The following is a 21,925-nucleotide window of genomic DNA, read 5'->3' as shown; positions in this document are numbered from 1 at the left end:
TTGTTTTTTTTTTCACTTTTTTCATTTTATCTGCTTCTCTCTCTGTTTCATTTTCTGCCTCCCTCCCTCCCTCCCTCCTTCACACCCTCCTCCCACCTCCCAGTTTGTGTCAGCGCACGGGGAGGGGAGGACACGGAGGAGATGGCGGTGGCTGAGGCACAGCTGTACGCAAAGGTGTCCAACAAGCCCTGGGGCAGGAGCACCTCTGCCCTCCTCGAGCCTCTCCTGGCCAAAGGATTCCCGGCTCATATCGCGTGAGTAGCGTGCTCAGCTGCCCTTGCACAGGGAGATTTATTTGAGATATGAGGTGTTTGCCATAAAATCCCAATACGGGCAGCCTGGTTTTTGAGATCAGGAGATCGTGCTGCTCCTGGGGGTGATGTCCCTGTGCAGGGATCAGACCTTGCTCTGAATTTCATATATTAAATTCTCATATATAGTATGATATATGAGATATATTCTCATTTATATACATTCTCATGTTTAGTGTGTATTGCTCACACAGCAAAACCAATCTGCTCAATATCCAATATTTTAAAACACTGTGTAGATCTAAAATACTGTGTAAATCTAAATCTATAGTATATATTTTCTCATATATATATATATTTTCACATATAGTATGTATTGCCCACACAGCAAAACCAATCTACTCGATATCCCATATTTTAAAATACTGTGTAGATCTAAAATACTGCGTAAATCTAAATCTATAGTTTGATATATGAGATATTTTCTCATATATATATATATTTTCACATATAGTGTGTATTGCCCACACAGCAAAACCAATCTACTCGATATTCAATATTTTAAAATACTGTGTAGATCTAAAATACTGTGTAAATCTAAATCTGTAGTATGATATATGAGATATTTTCTCATATATATATCTTTTTTCACATACAGTGTGTATTGCCCACACAGCAAAACCGATCTGCTCAATATCTGTATTTTAAAATACTGTGTGAATCTAAATCTATAGTAGCTATAGTATCTATAGTATCTATAGTATCTATAAATCTATAGTATGATATATGAGATATTTTCTCATATATATGTATTTTCACATATAGTGTGTATTGCCCACACAGCAAAACCGATCTGCTTAATATCCAGTATTTTAAAATACTGTGTAAATCTAAATCTCTAGTATGAGATATGAGATATATTCTCATATATATATTTTTATATGTAGTGTGTATTGCCCACACAGCAAAACTTATCTGCTCAATATCCAATATTTTAAAATACTGTGTAAATCCAAAGATGCACACACTTCTACATCCTGAGTTTTGAAAGGCTTCTCAATGCGTTGAGAAGTTGACCATAGTTTGCTCTTGGGATACATCCTCTTTCATTTTTTTGCTGCTTATTACTCTTATTATAAAGGAATTAAACATAGGTGTAATTTCTAGCCAAAGGCTTTTTCAGGCCTGGCAAAAATCTCCTGCTGGATGGTGTCACTGGAAACTTTTTTTTTCTCGTTAAGATGCCCCCTAAGTCTGTCAGTTTTTCTTCCTGTCTTGAATGAAGATCTTGTTCCGAAAATCATGGCTCTATTCTTGGCAACTCCAATGGATGAGAGAGTAACTGGTGCCAGATAAACAAGTTAAATGAAAAAGAAAAATGCCAGTCACTCTTCCCCCAAACATCTCTCCTGTTGGACAGGCAAGTTTTGGGGAGGATTTTCCAATTTCTGAATGGTTCAAACTGTTCAAAAAATAGATCTTAGTATTTAAATATCAAAGAAACCCTCATAAAAATATTTGAGAAAGAAGAGAAAGATATCTCTACCTTTTGACTGAAAATGGAGTGGAAGAGGTTCCATTTGTAAGTGCTGTGTTGTTTTTTGGGAACAGCTGTGGTAGCAATCAGTATCAGACACGATGGGCAAAGCTCACAAAGGAACTGTGAGTCCCTTGTTCCCAGTGATGCACAATGGGATTTTAGATGAAAATATGGCTCATAATTTCTCTGTTAATACTGTAACTTCAGTCAGCTCAAAGTAATCGCTACTTTTTGAATTTTTTTCTGTTTTATGTGATTCTTTTCCAATCCCCTTCAAATGCTGTTACTGATATTACTTTGTGCTTCCCAGTTCAAAGTCAAGAAGCAGCAGCAGAAATACTGTGCAAATTGATGTAAGATAACAAAATATCAAAAAGCAATTTTAAAAAGTTTTATTCCCTATTATTGACGTTAAGACCTTCAAAATTCTGATTGCGTTTTTAAAAAACCTTTCATCCGTCTCTGTTGTCCCTCAATTAAACCATGAATGAAAGTACTGAAAAGTTTCTTTTGAGATGTCCTGGCCTGAGAAATATGAGGCGGGATGGAAGTATTACAAAATTTTCCATCATGTAGAACCAACAGGCCAAAGCAGCATTTCCCCAGTGAACAAAACTCACATATGTGAGGGTCAAGTCTAGCCTAAAATAAAAAATTTCCACAAGAAACTGTGCCAGCAGTTTCTGTTTTAGGGAAGAGCCAGATTACTCTCACTGTAGATGCATTTTTAATTTGCTTTTATTACAGATTCTCAATGGTTTATTCTTCTCTCTATCTGAGAGAAATTGGTACATGCAGAACTTATTATTTGCATTATTTTTCAATTTTCCCTTCTCATCTTGGAAGTGTAAAATTAGTCACACCCCTAGTGCTAAGGGCTCTATAAACCTTGCTGGAAATCATCCTACAGCCAACATGTGAGGAGACAAAAGGTGGGACAGGTATGGAGAGGAGCATGAGAGAACAATGAGATGGGGCTGAGCAGGATGGCAGTTCATGGCCTCACGTCTCCCTTGTCTTATCACGTTTAATTTTGAAGGCCCCATGGTAAAGAAAAGCTGAAGCCAAGCTTGGTTTTAGCTTCAGAGCTGTTTGCACAGAGCTTGTGCCCAGGTGGGAGAGCAGCATGGCATGGACTGCTAAAACACTCCCTTGGAGGTGCAGGGAGTGCTTCTGAACCCTGGCATCATTGCCACCAACACTTTCACAAGGCACAGTGTGGGAGATGGATGTGTAGGGAATTCTCAAAGCCTGGCAGAAGGCTCACACAGTGTGCACCTGTGTGCAAACTTTGAGATAAGAAATGCTGACTTAGAAATGCCGTGACATAGGACAGACATTGTTGAGAGAGAAATGGAGCTAGAAACAAGTTTCAAAGGATGGCCTTGCAAATAAGACTGGATATTTTAGAGAAATAGAACTATGAAAGGTGCACTGTAGTGGGACCCATGAGGGGTAATTTTAGATGATTGGCTTTAAGGCATCTACAACGTGGTGTGGCAAAAGCTGATAGGCCAAGAAACACTTATAGTGTGTTGTAATTAGGAAACAGTTGGCTTCTGATTGTGGTGGAGTGAATTATAACATCTGTATTGTCTCATCCTTCACATGAGACTGAAAATGGAATAAAAGCTTTTAAAACACCTCTCCATTGCCCCATCTCTGGGTCAGAAAAGGGCTTAATCTGACAGCACAGCAGGAAAGGCTGAGTGAGGAGAGGGACAGAAGGAGGGTTCAGCTGGGGCACAGAAAGGAAATGTCCAATGTTCAGTCACAGAGGGAACGGGCTGGCTTTGGACCTCTTGGTTGTGCATCATTCTGGCCACGGGAACTGATTAACTTTATGGAGAAGAGAGGTAGAAGGTAAAGGTTGAGTGGAAAGGCTCATGTTTGTCCTCATCCCTGTTGATCCCCATTGAAGAGCCAGCAATGGCTGCATAGAAATGTTATTAACAAGCCCAAGTGTAGTTTTTACACTGAAGAGAGGACAGAAGGCTGGGAGGGAACATAAGGATGAGCTGAGTCCTGCAGCTCAGTGCACACACTGCTGATGTGTGATGGTGTCACAGGGATGGATGAAGAACAAAAATGGGAGGAGACAACACAACTCAGTGCCCTCAGGAGCCAGTGGCCAGAAAAGATGGCCTCAAAAAAGAAGGAAAAACATCAGCAGATGTCAAGAAATTCAGTAGGTTTTTTTTTTTTTTCCAGTGTCTTTTGTCTCTACATCCCCTTCATGTTTCTTCTGGGAAGTTTGTAGGTGCATTTTAGGGGTTCATGAGTGCAGCTGCTGCTTGAACACTGGAATCCTTCACCCATCACCCAGTATTCAGGCACAGAGATTTGCTCATGTGAAACACGTAGCTGCCTTTTTGAAAGCCCTAGTTAGAAAAGGAAACGTGAATCAAATCCTACCACAGAGAAGGGAAGTTGCATTAACAAAGAGAAATGAGAGATTTTTGTCCCTCACCTGGGACTGAGCTGCTGTCTTAGATCTGGCTCTCTGCTGGCTCTGAGGGGTCCTCAATCCAGATTCCAAACCCCAATATAGATTTTGGTTAGTTTTAATGCATGGGCTTGGCCCTGGCATCTTAAATCATGTCAGAGTGATTGATGATTGAATTGATGATTCCGAGATTGCAGAAAGTCTCTGTCTGTCAGCCCCCTGCCAAAGCAGAAGCCATAATTGGTCTGTGCTGGTTCCAAGGTTGTTTATTCTGTTTATCTCTAACATGTTCTGCTGCCCTGCCCAGCTCTGTCCTGCAGGGCAGCGTGTGGGGCTCTGCCCTCAGTGGGATGTTACAAACATTAAATACCAGAAACTCCCTGGGCTGGATTTACAAGAACGTGCCAATATCTGTCACCCACGTTGGACAGTGTGTCCCCAGCCTGAACCAACAGAAAAATGCCAACACCACAGTGAAACATGGAGGGCATGAAGAAGGAGAAAAAGGACAAGGCACACCCAATTTCCTCCATCTTGTCCCCTTTGGACCCCTCATCTAGAATCCGAAAATTTTACTTTTGCACCCGTGCCACACTTAATTATTACTGATATCAAACACTCAGAGCTGGTAATTCATCCTGTAAGATTGAAAACTCTTTTCCATGGACAGAGATCACAGCCAGTGTCTCTGGGGGCTCTGTCCAGGGGGGTTCCTGACCCCTGCCAGGGTCCCAGACCTTCCAGGGCAGCCAGAGGGAAGCCCTGGACCCCCACAGAATCAGACCCTTTTTGCTATGAACCAAGAAAATCCTGTTCTTACAGTGCTTGGATGGATGGTTTATCTAGGCCCAAGGAAATTCTTACAGTCAGTAAGGCTGCTAAGGAACACCTCCAGAACACAAAGGAAAGCATCTCACAGGGAGGACAGGTTACAAATCTTCCAGGAATTAAAGACCTGCAGTGAGAAAAAAGCTATCTGGAAGGCTTCAATAACAATAACATTTGCTAGGAAAAAACTTCTTGCTAAAGGTCCTGGAAAATAGATTTGATGACCGAAGTCACTGAATGCCTCTACTTCATAAAAGTTTTCTTTCAGAATTTTGAGGAACCAATTTTGTGCTTTTTCTAGGCAAAAAGCCTTGGTTGCTACTGGACAAAAGACAATAGAAGATGCAGTAAAATGGTAAGTACCTGTGATTTCTAAGGTGTGCCTTCACATTAAACCTGCCTAAATATTCTTGTTGATGTGCTCATCCTGTAATTGAATTTGAAGTTAGCTGCCATAAAAAACACAAACATGAATTTGAGATTTTTTTTTTTTCATTTATTTCACTCAGAGAAAAAAATATTTATATTTGCAATTATTCTGGGACACAAGGTAACTTGCAGAAGGTCCAGGTAAATTTAAAAAAAAAAACCTACTTTTATCAATGAGTCAGTTCACAGGACTAGCTGGTCTGGTCAGAAAATCCTCCTCAGCTTTAAGCCTTCTGAGAGAAAGGAACAAGGAAACAGGGAAAATTTTTGTAAACCCATGACTGCACTTACAAACACGTGCAGAAACAACAGCTGAAGGGGAACAGAAAGGCCCACCAGAAATTAAAGGTGAGAGGCTGATGGTCAGAGGGAGGTATTATTACAATTTAAATAACTTCTCAGTTTTGAATGCCACAGAGTTTTCTCCTCTCTACCAAGACTCTCATGGAGTATTTATATGTCATTCATGTTTGCTGATAACTGATTTTTTTTGTTGTTGTTTTAATTCACCTTCACATTAAATACAGACTTTCCTTGCACTTTCTTTTGGGTTCTCTTTTGCTTTTTGGGTTTTTTTGCCTTATTTTCCTTGGTTCAGTTGTTTTTTTTGTTTTGTTTTCTTTCGTTTTCTGTTGTAAAAAGCCAGAGGAGGCATTTGAGAATGGCATATGCTTTCCAAATAATTTTTTCAGGGATGCTGCCACACTTCCCAACAGCCATTCCCAATCCAACAGCTGCAAAGACAAACATCCATCATGTGAAAGACATGGCGAACAATATCACCACGTGGCATACAAATTTCTGACCTTTCCTTGTGTGTTACTGATTTGTCTTGCTGGATTTTCTTAGGGCTGAATAAAAAGGCTCATTTTGAGTGGTTTTTTAATCTTCAGCTGGTTTTAATTTTGTCATTCTTCAATGTGTTCCACCCATTGGCTTTTTCCTCCTTCAGTTCTCAGTTTCCAGTCATGAAAAAGGGGAAAAAAACCCCAAACCCTAAAAAGTTTTTTTGTTTGTTTTCTTTCATTTTCAGACACTAACAGAAGTAAAGGCATATGATAAAATGTAAAGTAGTGAAAAAATAAGCAGAAAAAAATTTGTTATTTAGTGCTGCGGAGAGAAAAATGAGCTTTTACTTCAGCTTTTCATTTGAAAGAAAATAATAAAATTTCCTTTTTGTGATCCATGCTAAGGAGGCCTTCAGGCACAGGAAACCGGAGTTACTCTCAGTGTTACGCTCTTGATTTCAGGCTGCATTCCCACTGCAACGACCCCTCCCTGGATGACCCCATCCCCCAGGAATATGCCCTTTACCTGTGCCCGCGGGGCCGCCTGCACGGCCGCCTGCAGGACTTCTGGCGGGAGAGCAAGCGGCAGTGCGGGAAGAACAGAGCCCACGAGGTCTTCCCGCACGTCACCCTCTGCGACTTCTTCACGGTGAGGCAAGGAGAGCCCAAAGCTTGGGTTTCAGCTGGGTGACACGTGGTGAAACTGGGCCACCTGCTGTGGTCTGACACCAGAACTTGGTGGTGGTCAAATGACGTGACCCAGGTCCCGGCACGGTGCTTAATGTTTGAGTGGTGATTAACGCCTGGGTGATGCTGAATGTTTGGGTCACAGTTCATGTTTGAGTGGGATGTTTTGGGGGAGCTGACAGCTGGTACTGGAATCAGATTTATTTCATTTCCTGACCATTTCATTTTCTTTGCTACAGTCATCATCCTTAAGAAAACCTGCTCAACACAGTATTTCAAAGAAGTTTCCAGTGCCATTTTGGTAGATCCACCTAGAGCAGCCCTGTGCAGTGTCAAACTTCCATGAGTCCATTGCTGCATGGATTTAGAATGATAACCCTTCCCAGCCAGGGCAGTAGTGGCTGTCATCAGCCAGCTGTGCAGCAGGGACAGGGTCATCCTAGGATGCAGACAGCTTTGGTACAAGTCTGTGGGATTCTCAGGAAAAGTTTTGCCATCCCAAGAGAGCCCCATCAGCTGGTCACTGCTATGGTGGCATGTCCCAAATTTTACCCTTTTCATTGAAGCTGAAGATTTTGTGAAATCTTTTGTGATGTCCAGCACTGGACTAGTCTGGAAAAACTCTGGAGCCTCCCGGAATCCAGTTTTAGCATGTTGATGGTGAAACACATGAGCATCAGCTGTGTCTGGGATGTGTTGAAACAGGCTTGGGCTAGAGCAGGACAAAAATTAATTTGTTAATGATACTTTTATGTTAAACCATTAAGTGCTTCCTTCTCCCTTAAGGGTGTGTCATCGCAACTATGCCAAAAAGGAGAGACAGTGAAAATAAGACTATTTTGTTGCAAAATACTGAGTGGTGTTCTGTGACCATTAAACACAATTATACAGACCAAAAATCATTCATTAATAATGAATGTCATGCTCCTGGGAGGCATCAAGTTTAAAGTCCTGTCTGGAAGAGATGGCTGCATTGTAACCCTCACCTTGCACATCTCAGTAAAGGACTGTAGGATAACAATAACACAAATCCCTACTTAGAATTGAAGAGGGAAATCATTATCCCTGTCTCATTTCAGTCTGGTTTCTGCACACCCTGACAGATGGTAAAATATTTTGGCTTTTTCCTACCCAGGCTAGATATGCCTTGGGTTGAAGGATCCATCTCCTGTTATAGAATCAGGACACTGTGCTGATCCAGCTGCCAAATACTGCTGGGTTTAATGTCAGGAATTTCAGAAAAATTCCTAGTTATTTTGTGTTTCTCAGGAAGTTTATAGCCCCACAATTTTCTGCAAGTGCTGTATGACAGAGACTACAACACTGGCTGTGAGCTGGTGGATAAGCCTGCTCCTCGTCTATTTTCTTTCAGTGTGAAGACCAGAAAGTGGAATTGTTGTATGACATCCTAAAGCAAGTTGGTGACAGCTTTTCCCAGATTTTTCCACCATCCATTTCCCTAACACTACATGCATCTCCCAGCTACCTTGGCTTCTTCATTGATGGCAGCCAGGCAAATGTCCTCAAAGAGTTTGCTGTGGCATTCTCATCAGAGGCTTCAGCTCTGGCAGGTAGGACCAACACCAGAGGTAAAACGGGTGGGTTGTAGCACAAATGCATAGCCACAGTACTGGAAACATGGCCTGTGTCTCCAGAGGAGCTTAGACTATGTTTTCCTGACAGTCTGTGCTCCTACAGATTTGCAAGCAGAGTAGCCAGAGGAGCATGTTTTTTTCTTTGAAGACAGCACTTTTGCCTAGAAGCTGAAATGATCCTGTGTGCAACTCAGGTGATTGATCAGGATATCCAAGATGGGCAGGGACTTAACTCTCCCCAGATCTCCACCCTCCTGGTGCTGTGGTCCAGATGGATGGCCTGGCTGCATCCCTAGGAATAGGGTCTAAAACCTTTTCCAAGGGAAACAGCATCACCAGTGGAGACTGAAAGGGCACAGCCCCACCACGGCTTTGCCTGGGAGAAATTAGTTCAGTGCACCTCAGGCTGGGAGAGGAAATCCAAGCATGATCATTCACTTTCCTCACAGATGAAGGCAGGAAGTAAATCTAGTCCACATTTGTGAATGATTTTGGCATGACTAAAACCATGACACCCTTCAAAATCATTACTCAGTAGATCTACTGTACCACTAGTTACCATGATATTTCCTGCATCATGCAGATTGTGTAGGATAAAACAAGAGAGCTTTAAACAACCTTTGTTCCTATGTCGTGATGTGATTGTTTCATCCCTAGACTGCCACGTGAAGCCCTCCTTGAAGCAGTTCCACCTTACCTTGGCTCACAGGTTTTACCCTCACCACCAGAAGACTTTGGAACAACTGGCCAAATGCATTAACCCAGGGGAGCCCTGCCAGTGGGTGGCTGCTCTGTATTCACGGGATATGCGTTTTGTGCATTACCAGGTAATTTCATTTCCTGAGCCTTTCATTTCCTTGGCTACAATCATCTTGCCTTTCCCATCTTTAAGAAAATCTCTGCCTGCTAAGCACAGTGTTTCAAAGAGCATGGTTGTTTCCAGTGCCATTTTGAACTGAAAAACTGCACTCCTGAATTGGTAGATAATACCTTTATTTTGGTAAGTTGCTTGACCTGCATGTCTCAAAATCTAATTCCAAACCCCAGAGGAAAAAAACCTAATCTTAGCATGACATGAGAAAATAAGAGACGGGAAATCATGATCCTTTAATATTTTCTAGGATTTGTCAGTTTACAGTTTTGCAGTAAAATTCCCATAAGCAAAATTAGTTTTCTTGATTGTTCCAGACATGATGAAAACTGCAGCTGTGAGCAGGGGTCAGTTCTCGTTGATGATTTTCTGCTTAGCAGACTCTTAGTTGAAACCAGTCACCATTCTTTCAGTTCTCATTTCCAAATTTAAATTACAGAATGTTCAACAGCTTTTTGTCAGATCAGTAAGTCACTTTGTCACAAGTCTCATGTTGGATTTTAGTCACACTCGGGAGAGCTGCAGCAATCACAAAAATAGGTCAGATCTATGTTTCCTTTCAAATAATTCTGTACCAGTTAGTGGGGGGAAAAAGTATTTTTGTGAAAACCAAATGCCTGTTTTTACACATATTGTAGGTGTGATAGTGTCTTCCTTTTCTGTTGGAATTCAAAATGCAGGGAATTCTCAGAACTTTGGGCCTGGAAGCCAAAGCTTAGAATTAAACACAGGATTTGATCTGAGACCTTGGAAAAGGCTTCCAAACTTAGGTGCTAGAAGGGAGAATGCAGATTTATAGTTTAAGACAGAGACATGTTATGTTAAATAGAGGAAAGTTTAGAGCTTTAGAGTTTACGATATAGAAAAAACAGAAGTAGTTACAAAGGTAAACAAGAAGTTTAGAATGCAGTACTGTAGGTTTGTGTGTCATAACATGATTGGCTAAGAAATCCACACTGTAGCATCTATCCACAAGATGAAATATTTAAGACTGGGTCAAAAATGTAAATATCCTTGTTGGCAGTGTTTTATTGGTCAATAAATCCTTAAAAGGTCTTGTAACTGGGGGTCTTGTGGTGAAGATATGAGCCAAACTCACCCTTAAAAAAAAAATCACATCATCTAAAACAACTCAGAGGTCCCATCTTGAATTCTTTCCAAAATTTTCCTCTGCCAAAGTGTCACTAAGGAACAGGTCACAGAGTGGAAAACAGAGCTGGTTCTGTGACCAGGAGAGGCGAACAGCCATCCCCTGAGCAGCTGAACACCCTGACCCTGCTGTGTGTCCCCGCAGAGGCTGAGGGCTCTCTTCCAGTACAAGCCCCAGAACATTGATGAGCTGATGATCAACGCTGGGGATTTGATCTACGTGGACCCGAGGCAGCAGAGCACTGCCAGCGAGGGATGGGTGATCGGCACCTCGCACCGCACCGGCTGCAGGGGCTTCCTCCCCGAGAACTACACCGAGAAAGCCCACGAGTCAGACACCTGGGTCAAGCACAGGTAGTTTGGGGTTTCATGGGTGTGGCTTTCTTTGGCAGTTCCTCCTTGCTGGGATCTGTGCGTAGAGCGGGAATCCTGAGGGTCTGGGTGGGATGCTGGGACATCTTCTGCTGCAGGCACCCAGAGTTCATAAGTTCAGCTGCTCGAGGGATGACCCCTGTTCACTCTTGAAGAACCTGAACGCCCTAATGAATTTTGAAAGAGCACATTCTGCCAGGGCAGGCTCAGCCTTCAGCCTGGCTCTCTGCTCTTTTCTTTTTTTTTCCTCCTCATTTCAAGGGCTTGTAAAGTTAGCTTGAAATGAAACCACACAAAAGTTGCTCCACCACCTTGGCACCACCCTTATCTTGTTGATGTGCCCTGCATCAGAAGGCACCTGTCTGGCTTCCTGCACTTCATTCTGCAGTACAGCTGATGCTACTTGTAGATTAGAGCTGATTTTTCTAAGCTGGGAAGTTTTAGTGCTCTTCTTGGTGTCTCAGAGAAAGGGAGGAGGCCACCAGGTAGTTATTTCCTGCTTGAAGGTCCCACTTTGGCAGGGTTGCACCCAATATATACCATCAGTTCCTTGTATTTTAACCTCATTTTTATTGGGCATATTCTAAATGAACAGCAAAGCTATGAGGTGGATTGCAAGTGTGCAAAAAGTATTGAATGGAACACGAATCCTGACTTGCTGATCCTGTAAACAACATCATGACTCAAAAGTCTCTTCTATTTGTGTGTGTGCCTGTATGTTTGTGTGTGTTGCTTCTGTTTTTCTACAGGGAATATATTTTTGACACAGCTTCAAGATCCTTCACTAAAACAGAAAATGAGCCCAGTGTAAAACTGAATGGGGAAGCCCAAAATCTCAGTATGTCAAGGAGTGTAACCAATGTTCTTTCTCTTCAGGTAATTGTTTTTTCCATTTTTCATTTTTGCCCCATGCTTTGGCAGATATGCTATTAATTAATGACATTTGGTAAATTTAGTCATATCTTCATTTTCCTCCCTCATATTTTCATGTTTTGTTGTACATTTATACACACTTTTATTTATTATGGTTGTACATTTATATATATATATATATATATATACACACTGATACTGTATTGTATAATAGCTCATGCATTTTTCTGTAATGTATATTATGTATATCACACTTGTCTTTCATAAATCTTTCACTGTTCCTGTCATAATAGCACAACACAGAGTTCTCTGCTCAGGTTTCTCTGAGCACAGACAAGTCTGACAGGTGAGACACATACATAACCTCCCCTGACTTCCACATGGCTTCGGGCAGAGTAAATAAATCAGAATTAGGCTCACTGTTCATGGCTGCTCTTATGTCTGGATTCTGTGGATGTCATCTTGGAGGCTTCCATGGCCCCAGATGACATTTAAATGTTCAGTTTTTTCTATTTTTAGAGATTTAGCTGGTGAAGATAACTGCACAGATAAGCTATCTGGAGTGGTTAACAGCACTGGTAGTATCACATTTTTCACCCAGGTCCAGAATCTATCATTTTTTTCCATGTCCACTGGTCTTCTGGTAGGAAGAGCAAAACAAATAAGAACTCTGATTTTTTCCTACAGCACATTTGCACCTGCTTTGCCTTTCTGCCTCTGTCAGAGATGCCAAAATGCATTTTCAGCACAGACATGCCTCAGAAACCCCTTTAGCTTGCTGGCCTCTCTTCCTGCTGGGCAATAACCCCAGGCTGGCTTGTGCTGACATCAGAGACAATGAGGACACCTTGAGGGAACTTCCATCCTGGGGCCTCCAGGACACCATGTATATGACTGTAAGAACTTTCTGAACAAGTCACACGTCCTTCCTCTGCCTCTTGGCCTCTCTTATCCAGGTTAGATTTGTGGCAGAGCCAAGGCTTGGCCTGAGAAATGTGTTTTGCAGAAGGGCACATCTCCAGTCTAGAGTTTCCCTGGCCTCTGGGTTCCTCTCAAGGAGAGGAGGAAGAGCACAAAACCTTGGGTCTGTATTCTGATCTTGTGGCAGCTGATGGGTGTTTCATGGCTGAACTGCAAGTGTTTAACAGAATGCATGAATATCAACCTCAAACAACTTCTTAAGAGTTCCCTTTCTGTTGCAGAAGATGCAGAGCACTTAATTCAGTGCTGCAGCAGTAACACTGTTTTAAAGTTTTAAAACCTTTGCCTTGTTTCTTCTTATCTTCTTCTCATTTGTATTTAATGTTCATTGTAGACTAACCCCAAACTACTTCAAATTTATTTTTAAGTCCATGCAGTCTAAGTTTAAAAAGTGGCCCTGTAGGTCTGGGTTCCACTGTTGATTTGGCCACACAGTTATGAAAACATAGAAGTAGTATTTTCACTAGGAAAAGAAGGAGAAGTTTGGTGTTAAAAAGGGCATTGGCAGTCAGATCTTAGCTAATTTTCTGGCTTTTGTTTATATCACCCATATGATATAAATTAAAGTTATGATTCCTTCCCACACTGAGGTTAAAAGATCTGTTACCAGCACTGCCTTTCACTTGTGCTAACACAGAATTAGAACATGCAGCCCATGAAGGTTAGGGATGTGACCTGTGATAGGACAAGAAGAAGTGGCCTTAAGCCACACCAGGGGAGGTTCAGGCCGGATATCAAGAAGAATTTTTCACTGAAAGGATGGTCAAGCATTGAACAGACCTCCAGAGAGGTGTTGAGTTACCAAACCTAGAAGTGTACAAGGAACAACTGGATGTGGCACTCAGTGCTGTGGTTGAGTTGACAACGTGCTGGTCAGTCAAAGGTTGGACTCAATAATCCCAAAGGTCTTTTTCAGACTTAATGATTTTATGATTGTCTTTCATTTGCCTTCAGTGGAGAACCAGTCAGGCTTGTCACTGTCCTAAGGACAGGCACCTATCATGCTGTCTCTTCTCCAGGAATCCAGGCTTTTCCTGCAGGTTGTAGGTAACATCCTTATGAAACTCCCTTTTCCCAGCAGTCTCAGAACACTGCCCTGAGGAGAGGGGTGCTGGTGATGTGCCACGGGGAAAGAGTGGATCAGGTCTTTGGCAAATCTTGGCTTCAGCAGTGCCTGACTGCAGATGGTGAGTAAGGTAACAGGAGGATCTTCAAAAACCAGGACCAAACCCAATTAACCCCAGTAATGGTAGAAGAGAGTCAATCTTTGTGTAAATGTCAATGCTGGCACAAAGAAGTGATAACAATGCAAGTCAGTCACAGTGCTGCTTCAACCTGCACATAACCAGGTCACAATGTCCTAAAGTCCTTCATCTTTATGCTCCCTAAATTCTGCAGATAAACAAAGCTCTTTTACTGCTGATGGAAGGGTGGCTCACTGGTACATGAACAAATCCCAGGAGCACCCTCATCATCTCTCATTACGTGAGGTGATGGTTGTCAGACCCCTCCACCTTTCCGGGCCTGAGTCAGAATCACAGGCTCTTGATCAGAGTCCCACTACATCACTAGTCCAACCTGTGGAAATGAAATGTCAGCACTGACATAAATTAAAAACTGAATTTCCTCTCTTTCTCTCAAAAAATAAAAAGGAAAAGGTATGTTTTCAGGTGAAGAAAACTGACCCAAAATAGGGAAATGTGTGTCAGGAGGAAGGAGGGGAACAAGAAGGTGGGATTTCACAAGTGAGAGCTTTATGCTGAAAGTCTGCCTTGCTATGCTGAAGATTCCCCATGGAATTCATAGCAGATGAGGAGAGTGGTACCATATAGCTGCATAATCAATGCATTGATTTAATTTTGATTCAGTGGAAATGGGTATTTTTTCAGTCATTTTGGCAACTGTAAAAGAATATAGATAGGAAGTTGATTTTTGTTTCTCTTGAGTCCTGCAAAGCTAAATTCTCCTGATTTCCTGATCTTTTCCTCCTCCTCCCCATTTGCTCCTTCTGAGCTGGAAGAAGAGGGGCTGTTCTCTTAGAACAGATGATTTCCCAGTGTTGTGACCTTAAAACATGACCCCTTTAAGGTAACAGCACTGGCTGCTTTTCATCAGTGTGACACTGACTGTAAAACAAATACAACACAGCTGCTGCCTCCCTTGTGCCACAGCAAAATGTCCTGCTTTGTTTCAGGGAAATACTACAGAGCAGATCTGAACTTTCCCTCCTCCCTGCCAAGGCAGAAAGACAACATGAAGCAGTTTGAATGTGATCCTCCTTTATCTTGCTGTGGTATTTTCCAGTCAAGGCTTATAGGTAAGCTGGATATTCTCCTCCTGCAAATGTAAGGGTTTGGGAAGCAGCCTGTCATCATCTACCAAAGCTCATGCTGGCCTTGCAGCAGAAAAAATTTCCTGCCAGCATTCACTGTGGCCACAATTCTCCATGGGCAACCACTGGAAGATCTTACTAAATCGTAAAATAGAGAACACAGCTTGTTGCTTGTCTTTGAGACCTCCTCTGCCAGCTCCTGGAAGAAGCAGAGCTCTACCTGTGCCCTGCTGCTTGTCTGCAAGGGATGAATGTCTTATGCAGTTGTCCCTGAGTGGACAGTGAGGAGTGAAGGGGCTGGCCAGAGGAAGCAGCTCCATGGTCAGCAGTGTGGGCACCTTGCTGCAGGAGGATGGGTGGTGTGGGCTAGGCTGACTCTATTCACTCTCCAGATGAAGTTGGTTGTGCTCCCTGAGCAAGATGCTTGACTGTGACAGTGCTGGTCTGCTGCAATTACTTGTTTCTGATGTTCAGATATATGGAGACAGCCATATGCCTATAACTGCTCTTTGCAAATTTGGGGTGAATCTTCTGTAATTATCTTCCAACGCTCATTTTAGAATTGATGTTTCCACTAGAATGAGCTTTCTAATGAGCTCAATCAGCAGATAGTGGGAAGAAAATTGATAGAAAGGGACTGTCAATATAGGCCATGTTGATGACATTGCAAAGCTCTGAGGGTTTTTTTTTTTGCAGAAAGTGTTTTGTAGTAATTTCTCACCTGTCACATTTTGCTGTTGCCATCCAGGGGAAGCTCTGCTGGACCAGGAGGTGACAGTCAGCTACATGTACTCGTCCCCTGCCCTGCGCTGCGTGCAGACAGCTCAGCACATACTGCAGGGTAAGGCAGCAAAACCTGCCAGCTGCTTCTGCCACACTGCAAACATCTCCACCAAACTTCTGTGAAGCATCTGACATGAGCAATGAGGAAGATGCACAACTCTGTGGTTGTCTGTGGTTTTCTTTAAGCAGGCAAGACAAAGTGGTTTTGACTGCTGGTAATGCAGGCAGCAACAAACCTGCTGGTGTGTGTACATTCTGTGGGATATATCAGAGTAACTCTGGGCCTTCTTAGTGAGAATGGACCTGCTGGTGTGTGTGCATTCTGTGGGATATATCAGAGTAATTCTGGGCCTTCCAGGTTAGAATGGCCACAAAAAATCCCCTACAACGTTACAAGCTGGGGACAGGGTGGCTGGACAGTGTTCAGGCAGAAAGGGACCTGGGGGTGCTGGTTGACTGCTGGTTGAATAGGAGCCAGCAGTGTGCCTTGGTGGCCAAGAAGACCAGTGGCATCCTGGCCTGGATCAGGAATTGTGTGACCAGCAGGAGCAGGGAGGTCATTCTTCCCCTGTACTCAGCACAGGTGAGGGCACACCTCGAGTGCTGTGTCCAGTTCTGGTTCCTCAGTTTGGGAAGGACATTGAGATGCTTGAGCACATCCAGAGGAGGCAACAAGGCTGGTGAGGGGTGGGAACACAAACCCTGTGAGGAATGTTTGAAGGAGCTGGGGTTGTTTAGCCTGGAGAAGAGGAAGCTCAGAGGTGACCTTATTGCTCTCTAAAACTCCCTGAAGGGAGGTTGCAGACAGGTGGGGTCGGTCTCTTCCACCAGGCAGCACTGACAGAACCAGAGGACACAGCCTCAAGCTATGTCAGGGAAGGTACAGGTTAGATATTAGGAAAAAAAATTCACTGAAAGAATAATAAAGTAATGAAATTGCCTTCCCAGGGAGATGGTGGAATCACCATCTCTGGATGTGTTTAAAAAAAGACTGGACTTGGCACTTGGTGCTATAGTCTAGTTGAGGTGTTGGGGCATAGGTTGGCCTTGATGATCTTAGAGGTCTCTTCCAACCTCATTATTCTGTGATTCTGTGACCTGCTGGTGTGTGTGCATTCTGTGGGATATATCACAGTAACTCTGGGCCTTCCAGGTTAGAATGGAATCTAATGTTATGTAAAACAGAGGTGTTTCATATCTGCTGGAATTCAACATGAGTAGCTGCTCATCAAATCATCACTGACACCTCTTCCAGAAAATATTTTGACCCAAGTATCAGATGTTTCCAGAGCTCTGAAGGATCTGAAGGTGAATCAGGGAAGACTGCTTCCATGACTCCTTTTATGAACCAAAATATTTTAATCCTTCATATTGCAGAACATCGTTTTCTTCCTTTCCTCTCCCTCTCTTCTGTTTTCATCTCCTGTTCCTTTCAGCAAGTTCACAGTTTATTACCATGTTTACATCAGAATGCATTCACTGCCACTCAGTAACCTCTCTTGAGAATATTCAAAAAACAATGTTTCTTTCTATAAAAGAATTCCATTTCTAATACTGGACAATTTGGATAATTTACTGCTCCACTGAGGAACATGGAGGAAAATGCTATATAAAAATGGTAAAAATATTTCCTGTCTGAAGTTTATTCAAATTGCAACATTGCAAACTGAGTTTTTTCCTTCTAGCAGAGCATCACAAGAGAGCTTCAAAATTTATGATCATTATAATGATGATGATAATTATTTGTAGTCCCTTTCTGTTAATCATACAAGAATATAATGGTGGCTTCCTTTAATTAATTGGTTGATAATAAGTAATTAATTTTCACTAATGAAACTACAACAGCAAACAAGGCAGAATGTATAGCCTGAGGGTTGTACTTTGAGTGTACCTTTCTCCTAAGATCTATTTCTTGTTCTTGCAGGGCTTAAATTAAATCAAAAAATCAGAATCAGGGTGGAACCAGGACTGTTTGAATGGACCAAGTGGGAAGCAAGCAGAGCAATCCCTAACTTCATGACTGTAGCAGAACTGGTGGAGGCATCTTACGACATAGATACAAGTTACAGGTAATTGCTCTGTGTTTGATAAAGCTGTGAGGTTTTTCCCTGAGCTATCTTGTCCTTTTATGTGTCACAAATCATTACAAACACTGCAAACTTGGGGTGATTCTGATCAAATTCAGATCAAAATAGGATATAAAAATAAGTTATGCTGTCACCAGCACATGGGTGCACTAGCACAAATGTCTTGTGCATGGCACCAACCCTCCTCTGGTGTTGCCTTGACATGAGCATTAATGTCAGGTCCCAGGAGCTTTGCTTTTACCTTTGGTTCATGTGAAAAACACTTTATAATGTGAAGAATAACCTGATTTTCAGTGACAAAGACATGTGACATTATATAAGGTCTGTCAGCCCTTGGCTGAGGGTCTGCAGGGCAGCAGCAAGAGGTTTTGAGGACAGGCAAGATAAGAGCATTTCGCTTTAATTGATGTTTCTGACATCACTTTAAGTTGCTCAAAGATTAGTACTGTGCTCAGCAAGGACTTTTTGGAGCCCTCATAACTTGGTGGGGTGAGGGTCGATGCCTTTTCTGAGCACTTGCAAACCACAGCCTGGCAGGAAATGATAAACCTCCAATTCAGTCTAGCTCCTCATCTTGCTCACAAACCAGGCTGCTCAGTGTTTGCAGTGCACAGCCAGATCCAGGAAATTGCTCAGCTGTCTCTGGGATTTCCCATGTATTCAAGAAAGGGGGAAAGGAAACATCTCTTGTCTTAACGCATTCCTTACAGCCAAGGATGTCTCTTTGAGACTGCATAAAGTCTCCAAAATCCTTCTTTTTTTAGAGCACAGGTCTTTCTTCACTAACAGCCTGTACTCTCTAGAGGTTTTTTGGTACAAAATCACTTGGACTCAAAAGAAAGTGTGCAAATGCACAGCAGTGGGAGGCTCAGAGGTGAATCTCTAAGGCAATGTTAACTACAGTGTTTAGGCCCCTCATAGCTCGCTCAAGTCCAGGCAAAACCAGGGTGGATAAACTATAAACTTGCACATAGAATTCCAGTTTCTTCCCATCAGTTGCAGGGCTAAAATATCCTTGGGTGTCAGGTGTTATGAATGACTGTTTGAGATCACTTAAAGAATCACCAGCAAAGGGTATCAGTAAAAACCAGATATAAAATTAAGCGAAAATTAAGCGTCAGCACAACAAAATTCATTGACAAGGTTCATTTGACTACTGAGCTAGTGGAACAGCAGGGTCTGGTTTTACCAATCCAACCACTGCAAAAGCTGTCTATCACCCAAGCCCCACCAAACCTCTGAGGCTGCCCTGATTCACAGCAGTGGGAAGGTTTGGCTCTTAGTTTTTTTGTGTGCCTAAAAAGCCTTGGTGTATAAAAGAAAGAAGAATGCCTGGTCTCAGAAGAAGTGCTCAGGTATTTTGGAGTGATGCATTGTGATTATTATCCCTGGAAACACCTTCTTTATTAAACTCTAGCAGTGGAAGTCTTTACTATCCATTTGCCCAGCAACGCAGGTAAGCCTCGTTCATTGCAGATTTTTATTTGCTTGGTTTATTGAGGAGATTAATGCTGAGGTACCAAATCTTGCAAGCATTCACATCATTATTGTCTCTCCTATGTTTGAACTCAGTCAGGATTGGAAGACCCAGCTCTGCAGCTCATGACTGGGCAGTGGTCCTTGCTGGCAGAATTGCTCAAAGCTTTTCTTAGGCACAAATCCTGCTTTAAATAATCTCCACTGTAAACTACAAGTTTTATTGAAGCCTGGTTTTCCCTGCATCTGGTGCTTTATGAGCTATGAGACTTAGCCATGAAATTTAATATAAATTTCTCAGAGAGAAGTTAATGCTTCAGACAAGCAGAGGTAACAGCATGTCAGCCAAAACAGTAGATAAAACTTTTAACTAAGTGCCTTTTCTCTGGTACAGTCATTCAATGCTGCTAAGAGTGTGTTCTAAATTAACATACATTTGTGATTTTATTGTCAGGAGTAACTTCCCGCTCTCTTCTCTGGTGCCATCAGAAAGTTATGAAGACTATGTCAGCAGAAGCTCTGTGGTCATAAAACAGATCATCAGTGCCTGCCCCTGCAAAGGTAGAGCTGTCAGGTCTTTAAATATACTGTCAGACCCTTGCAGTAACAGGAACTGGCAGAGATTTGCCAGCAGAAACACATTTAATGTGAGCTGTTGGCACTGCACAGAGCTTAAGGCAGACTCAGTGCTTGTCCTGGGCTACACCGAAGTAACATAAATGCAATTTATGGAATAGAAATGAAAAAAGTACAGTAAAACTGAGACAGTAGAGTACTAAATTGCAAAAGTATATCCTTTTCTTCATCTTTCTACATCAGGATGGAGCTCAGCAAAAGATAATATGCTTTTCTGGAAAGCTTTTTTCTCTTTCCCTCAGAAGTGCCTTTTCTCAGTAGCTGGCATGCTCAACACACCAGATACTTTCTGCCCATCACAACACGCTCTGCCACATTATCAAAAAGGTCTGCAAAGATGAACAGCCCCAAAGCCACCTCATCTCTATCTGATAGGGAACGTGGCAGTGCTGCAGCTTCACTTACCATGGTTCTTTGCTTTTCCTGCTGTGCCAGGCATCATCCTCATCGTGGGCCACGGCTCCTCCTTGGCACCTCTCACCCGAGCGCTCACAGGGCTCCCCAGCAGGGACAGCAGAGACTTTGCCCAGACGGTGCAGAAGGTAAGAGGATTTTATTCCATCAGGAAGCCTTCGGGCTGTTTCTTTATGTTTTTAATAAGGAGAGTGCCTATGCAGCAAGACGTGTACCAGCATGCCAGCACCAGTGACATCAGCTCTCTCGTTCCAGAGGGAGCCTCACACAGTTTTAGCAAAGCTCTGGAGGTAAAGAGAACAATTTTATTCTGGGGGCTTTGAATGTGACTGGCAGCTAAATCTTTGGAGAAGATTTTCATCTGGAAAGTCAATACCACATAAAACCTACAGACAAGAGGCACTTTTGGAAACCTCTCCACTGGGAGCTGGTCTCCTTCCTTTCAAAGTGGGAAAATAAGGCTTTGGGGTGACCTAATTGCAGCCTTCCAGTACCTGAATGGAGCCTGCAAGAAAAATGGAGAGAAACTTCATAAGAGCCTAGAGTTGCAGGACAAGGGACAATGACTTCAAACTGACAGAGAGTAGGTTTAGATTGGATGCTAGGAAGAAATTCTTTACTGTACTTTACAAGTTCAGCTTTCACCCCTCAGGCTTCCAGCCTGGTTTCAGTTCATTTCAGAAGTGACAGAATATCAGGGCTGCTCTTTTCTGTAGCAAAGCCCCTCCTTCAAGTCAAAGCAATGACCCTGCTGGTAACTTCCTTCTCAGATCCCTTCCCTGGGCATGTGTTTCTGCGAAGAACAGAAAGAGGAGAACAAATGGCAGATGGTCAACCCACCAGTGAAGACATTAACTCATGGAGCAAACGCAGCATTTAACTGGAGAAATACTATCATGGAAGATTAAAAGGTCATCTCTGCCTTTGCAGTTCTCAAAAAGGAGACAAAGGCAGGTTATGATTCATCACAGTCCAGCAATTCATCCAGAAGACACAGAGAGGTGGGAAATGCCCTCTCTGAGCTGTCAAAGCACAGAAAAACACTTCTGAGTTTGGTGTGCCTGGATTTTGTTTTTATTTTGGTGACTGAGAAGAATGAACTTAAGAAGTGGTGTTCAAGTGAGAAATAACACTTCTGGTGGTGGTGAGGTAAGCACTTTTTAACCTCTCCTGAGCATAAAAATGTTTAATAAATATGGATATTTAACTACTTGATTATAAACTCCACTCCAAGAGGCACTGAAGTAAACAATGCTGTATTTTTAAGACTGAACTACATCCGGCAAGAATTCCCTTTTTTTTATCTTCTTTAGTCACTTTGATATTTTCAGACAACAGAAAAACTGAGACTGAAAAAAGTCAACTCCTACCAGAAAAGGAGACCAGT

At 42.5% G+C, this 21,925-nt stretch overlaps 1 protein-coding gene across 3 annotated transcripts; it reads left to right on the top strand.

The window, feature by feature from the left end:
• The first annotated feature begins 1 nt into the window (after position 1).
• UBASH3A (ubiquitin associated and SH3 domain containing A) lies at positions 2-21,446 on the top strand. Of its 3 annotated transcripts, XM_021540331.4 has the most exons (14): positions 2-254; positions 5,367-5,420; positions 6,745-6,931; positions 8,342-8,540; positions 9,222-9,391; positions 10,730-10,938; positions 11,706-11,832; positions 13,889-13,997; positions 15,005-15,127; positions 15,891-15,983; positions 17,850-17,994; positions 19,943-20,049; positions 20,560-20,666; positions 21,309-21,446. In XM_021540331.4, exons 1-14 carry the CDS (start codon positions 142-144, stop codon positions 21,444-21,446), a joined length of 1,881 nt encoding a protein of 626 aa, XP_021396006.3. In that variant the 5' UTR covers positions 2-141. The 3 variants fall into 3 exon arrangements, with proteins under 3 accessions (XP_021396006.3, XP_085442870.1, XP_085442877.1); XM_085586744.1 differs by lacking the exon at positions 21,309-21,446 and having other exon boundaries at positions 20,560-21,291; XM_085586751.1 differs by lacking the exon at positions 21,309-21,446 and having other exon boundaries at positions 13,892-13,997; positions 20,560-21,290.
• The last annotated feature ends 479 nt before the right edge of the window (positions 21,447-21,925 follow it).

This window comes from Lonchura striata, chromosome 1, assembly GCF_050655825.1.
Source record: "Lonchura striata isolate lonStrDom1 chromosome 1, ASM5065582v1, whole genome shotgun sequence".
In the NCBI taxonomy this organism is placed as follows: Eukaryota; Metazoa; Chordata; class Aves; order Passeriformes; family Estrildidae; genus Lonchura; species Lonchura striata.
The sequence above is the reverse complement of the archived record's forward strand: the minus strand, read 5'-3'. Positions and strand labels throughout refer to the sequence as shown.

What these genes read in the sequence shown, in the direction of transcription:
- UBASH3A (XM_085586744.1), top strand. Translation starts at nt 142, where the DNA reads ATGGCGGTGGCTGAGGCACAGCTGTACGCAAAGGTGTCCAACAAGCCC. An exon ending in TTTCCAGTCAAGGCTTATAG is followed by an intron (nt 15,128 to 15,890) that starts GTAAGCTGGATA and finishes GTTGCCATCCAG; the next exon opens with GGGAAGCTCTGCTGGACCAG. An exon ending in CAGTGCCTGCCCCTGCAAAG is followed by an intron (nt 20,050 to 20,559) that starts GTAGAGCTGTCA and finishes CTGCTGTGCCAG; the next exon opens with GCATCATCCTCATCGTGGGC.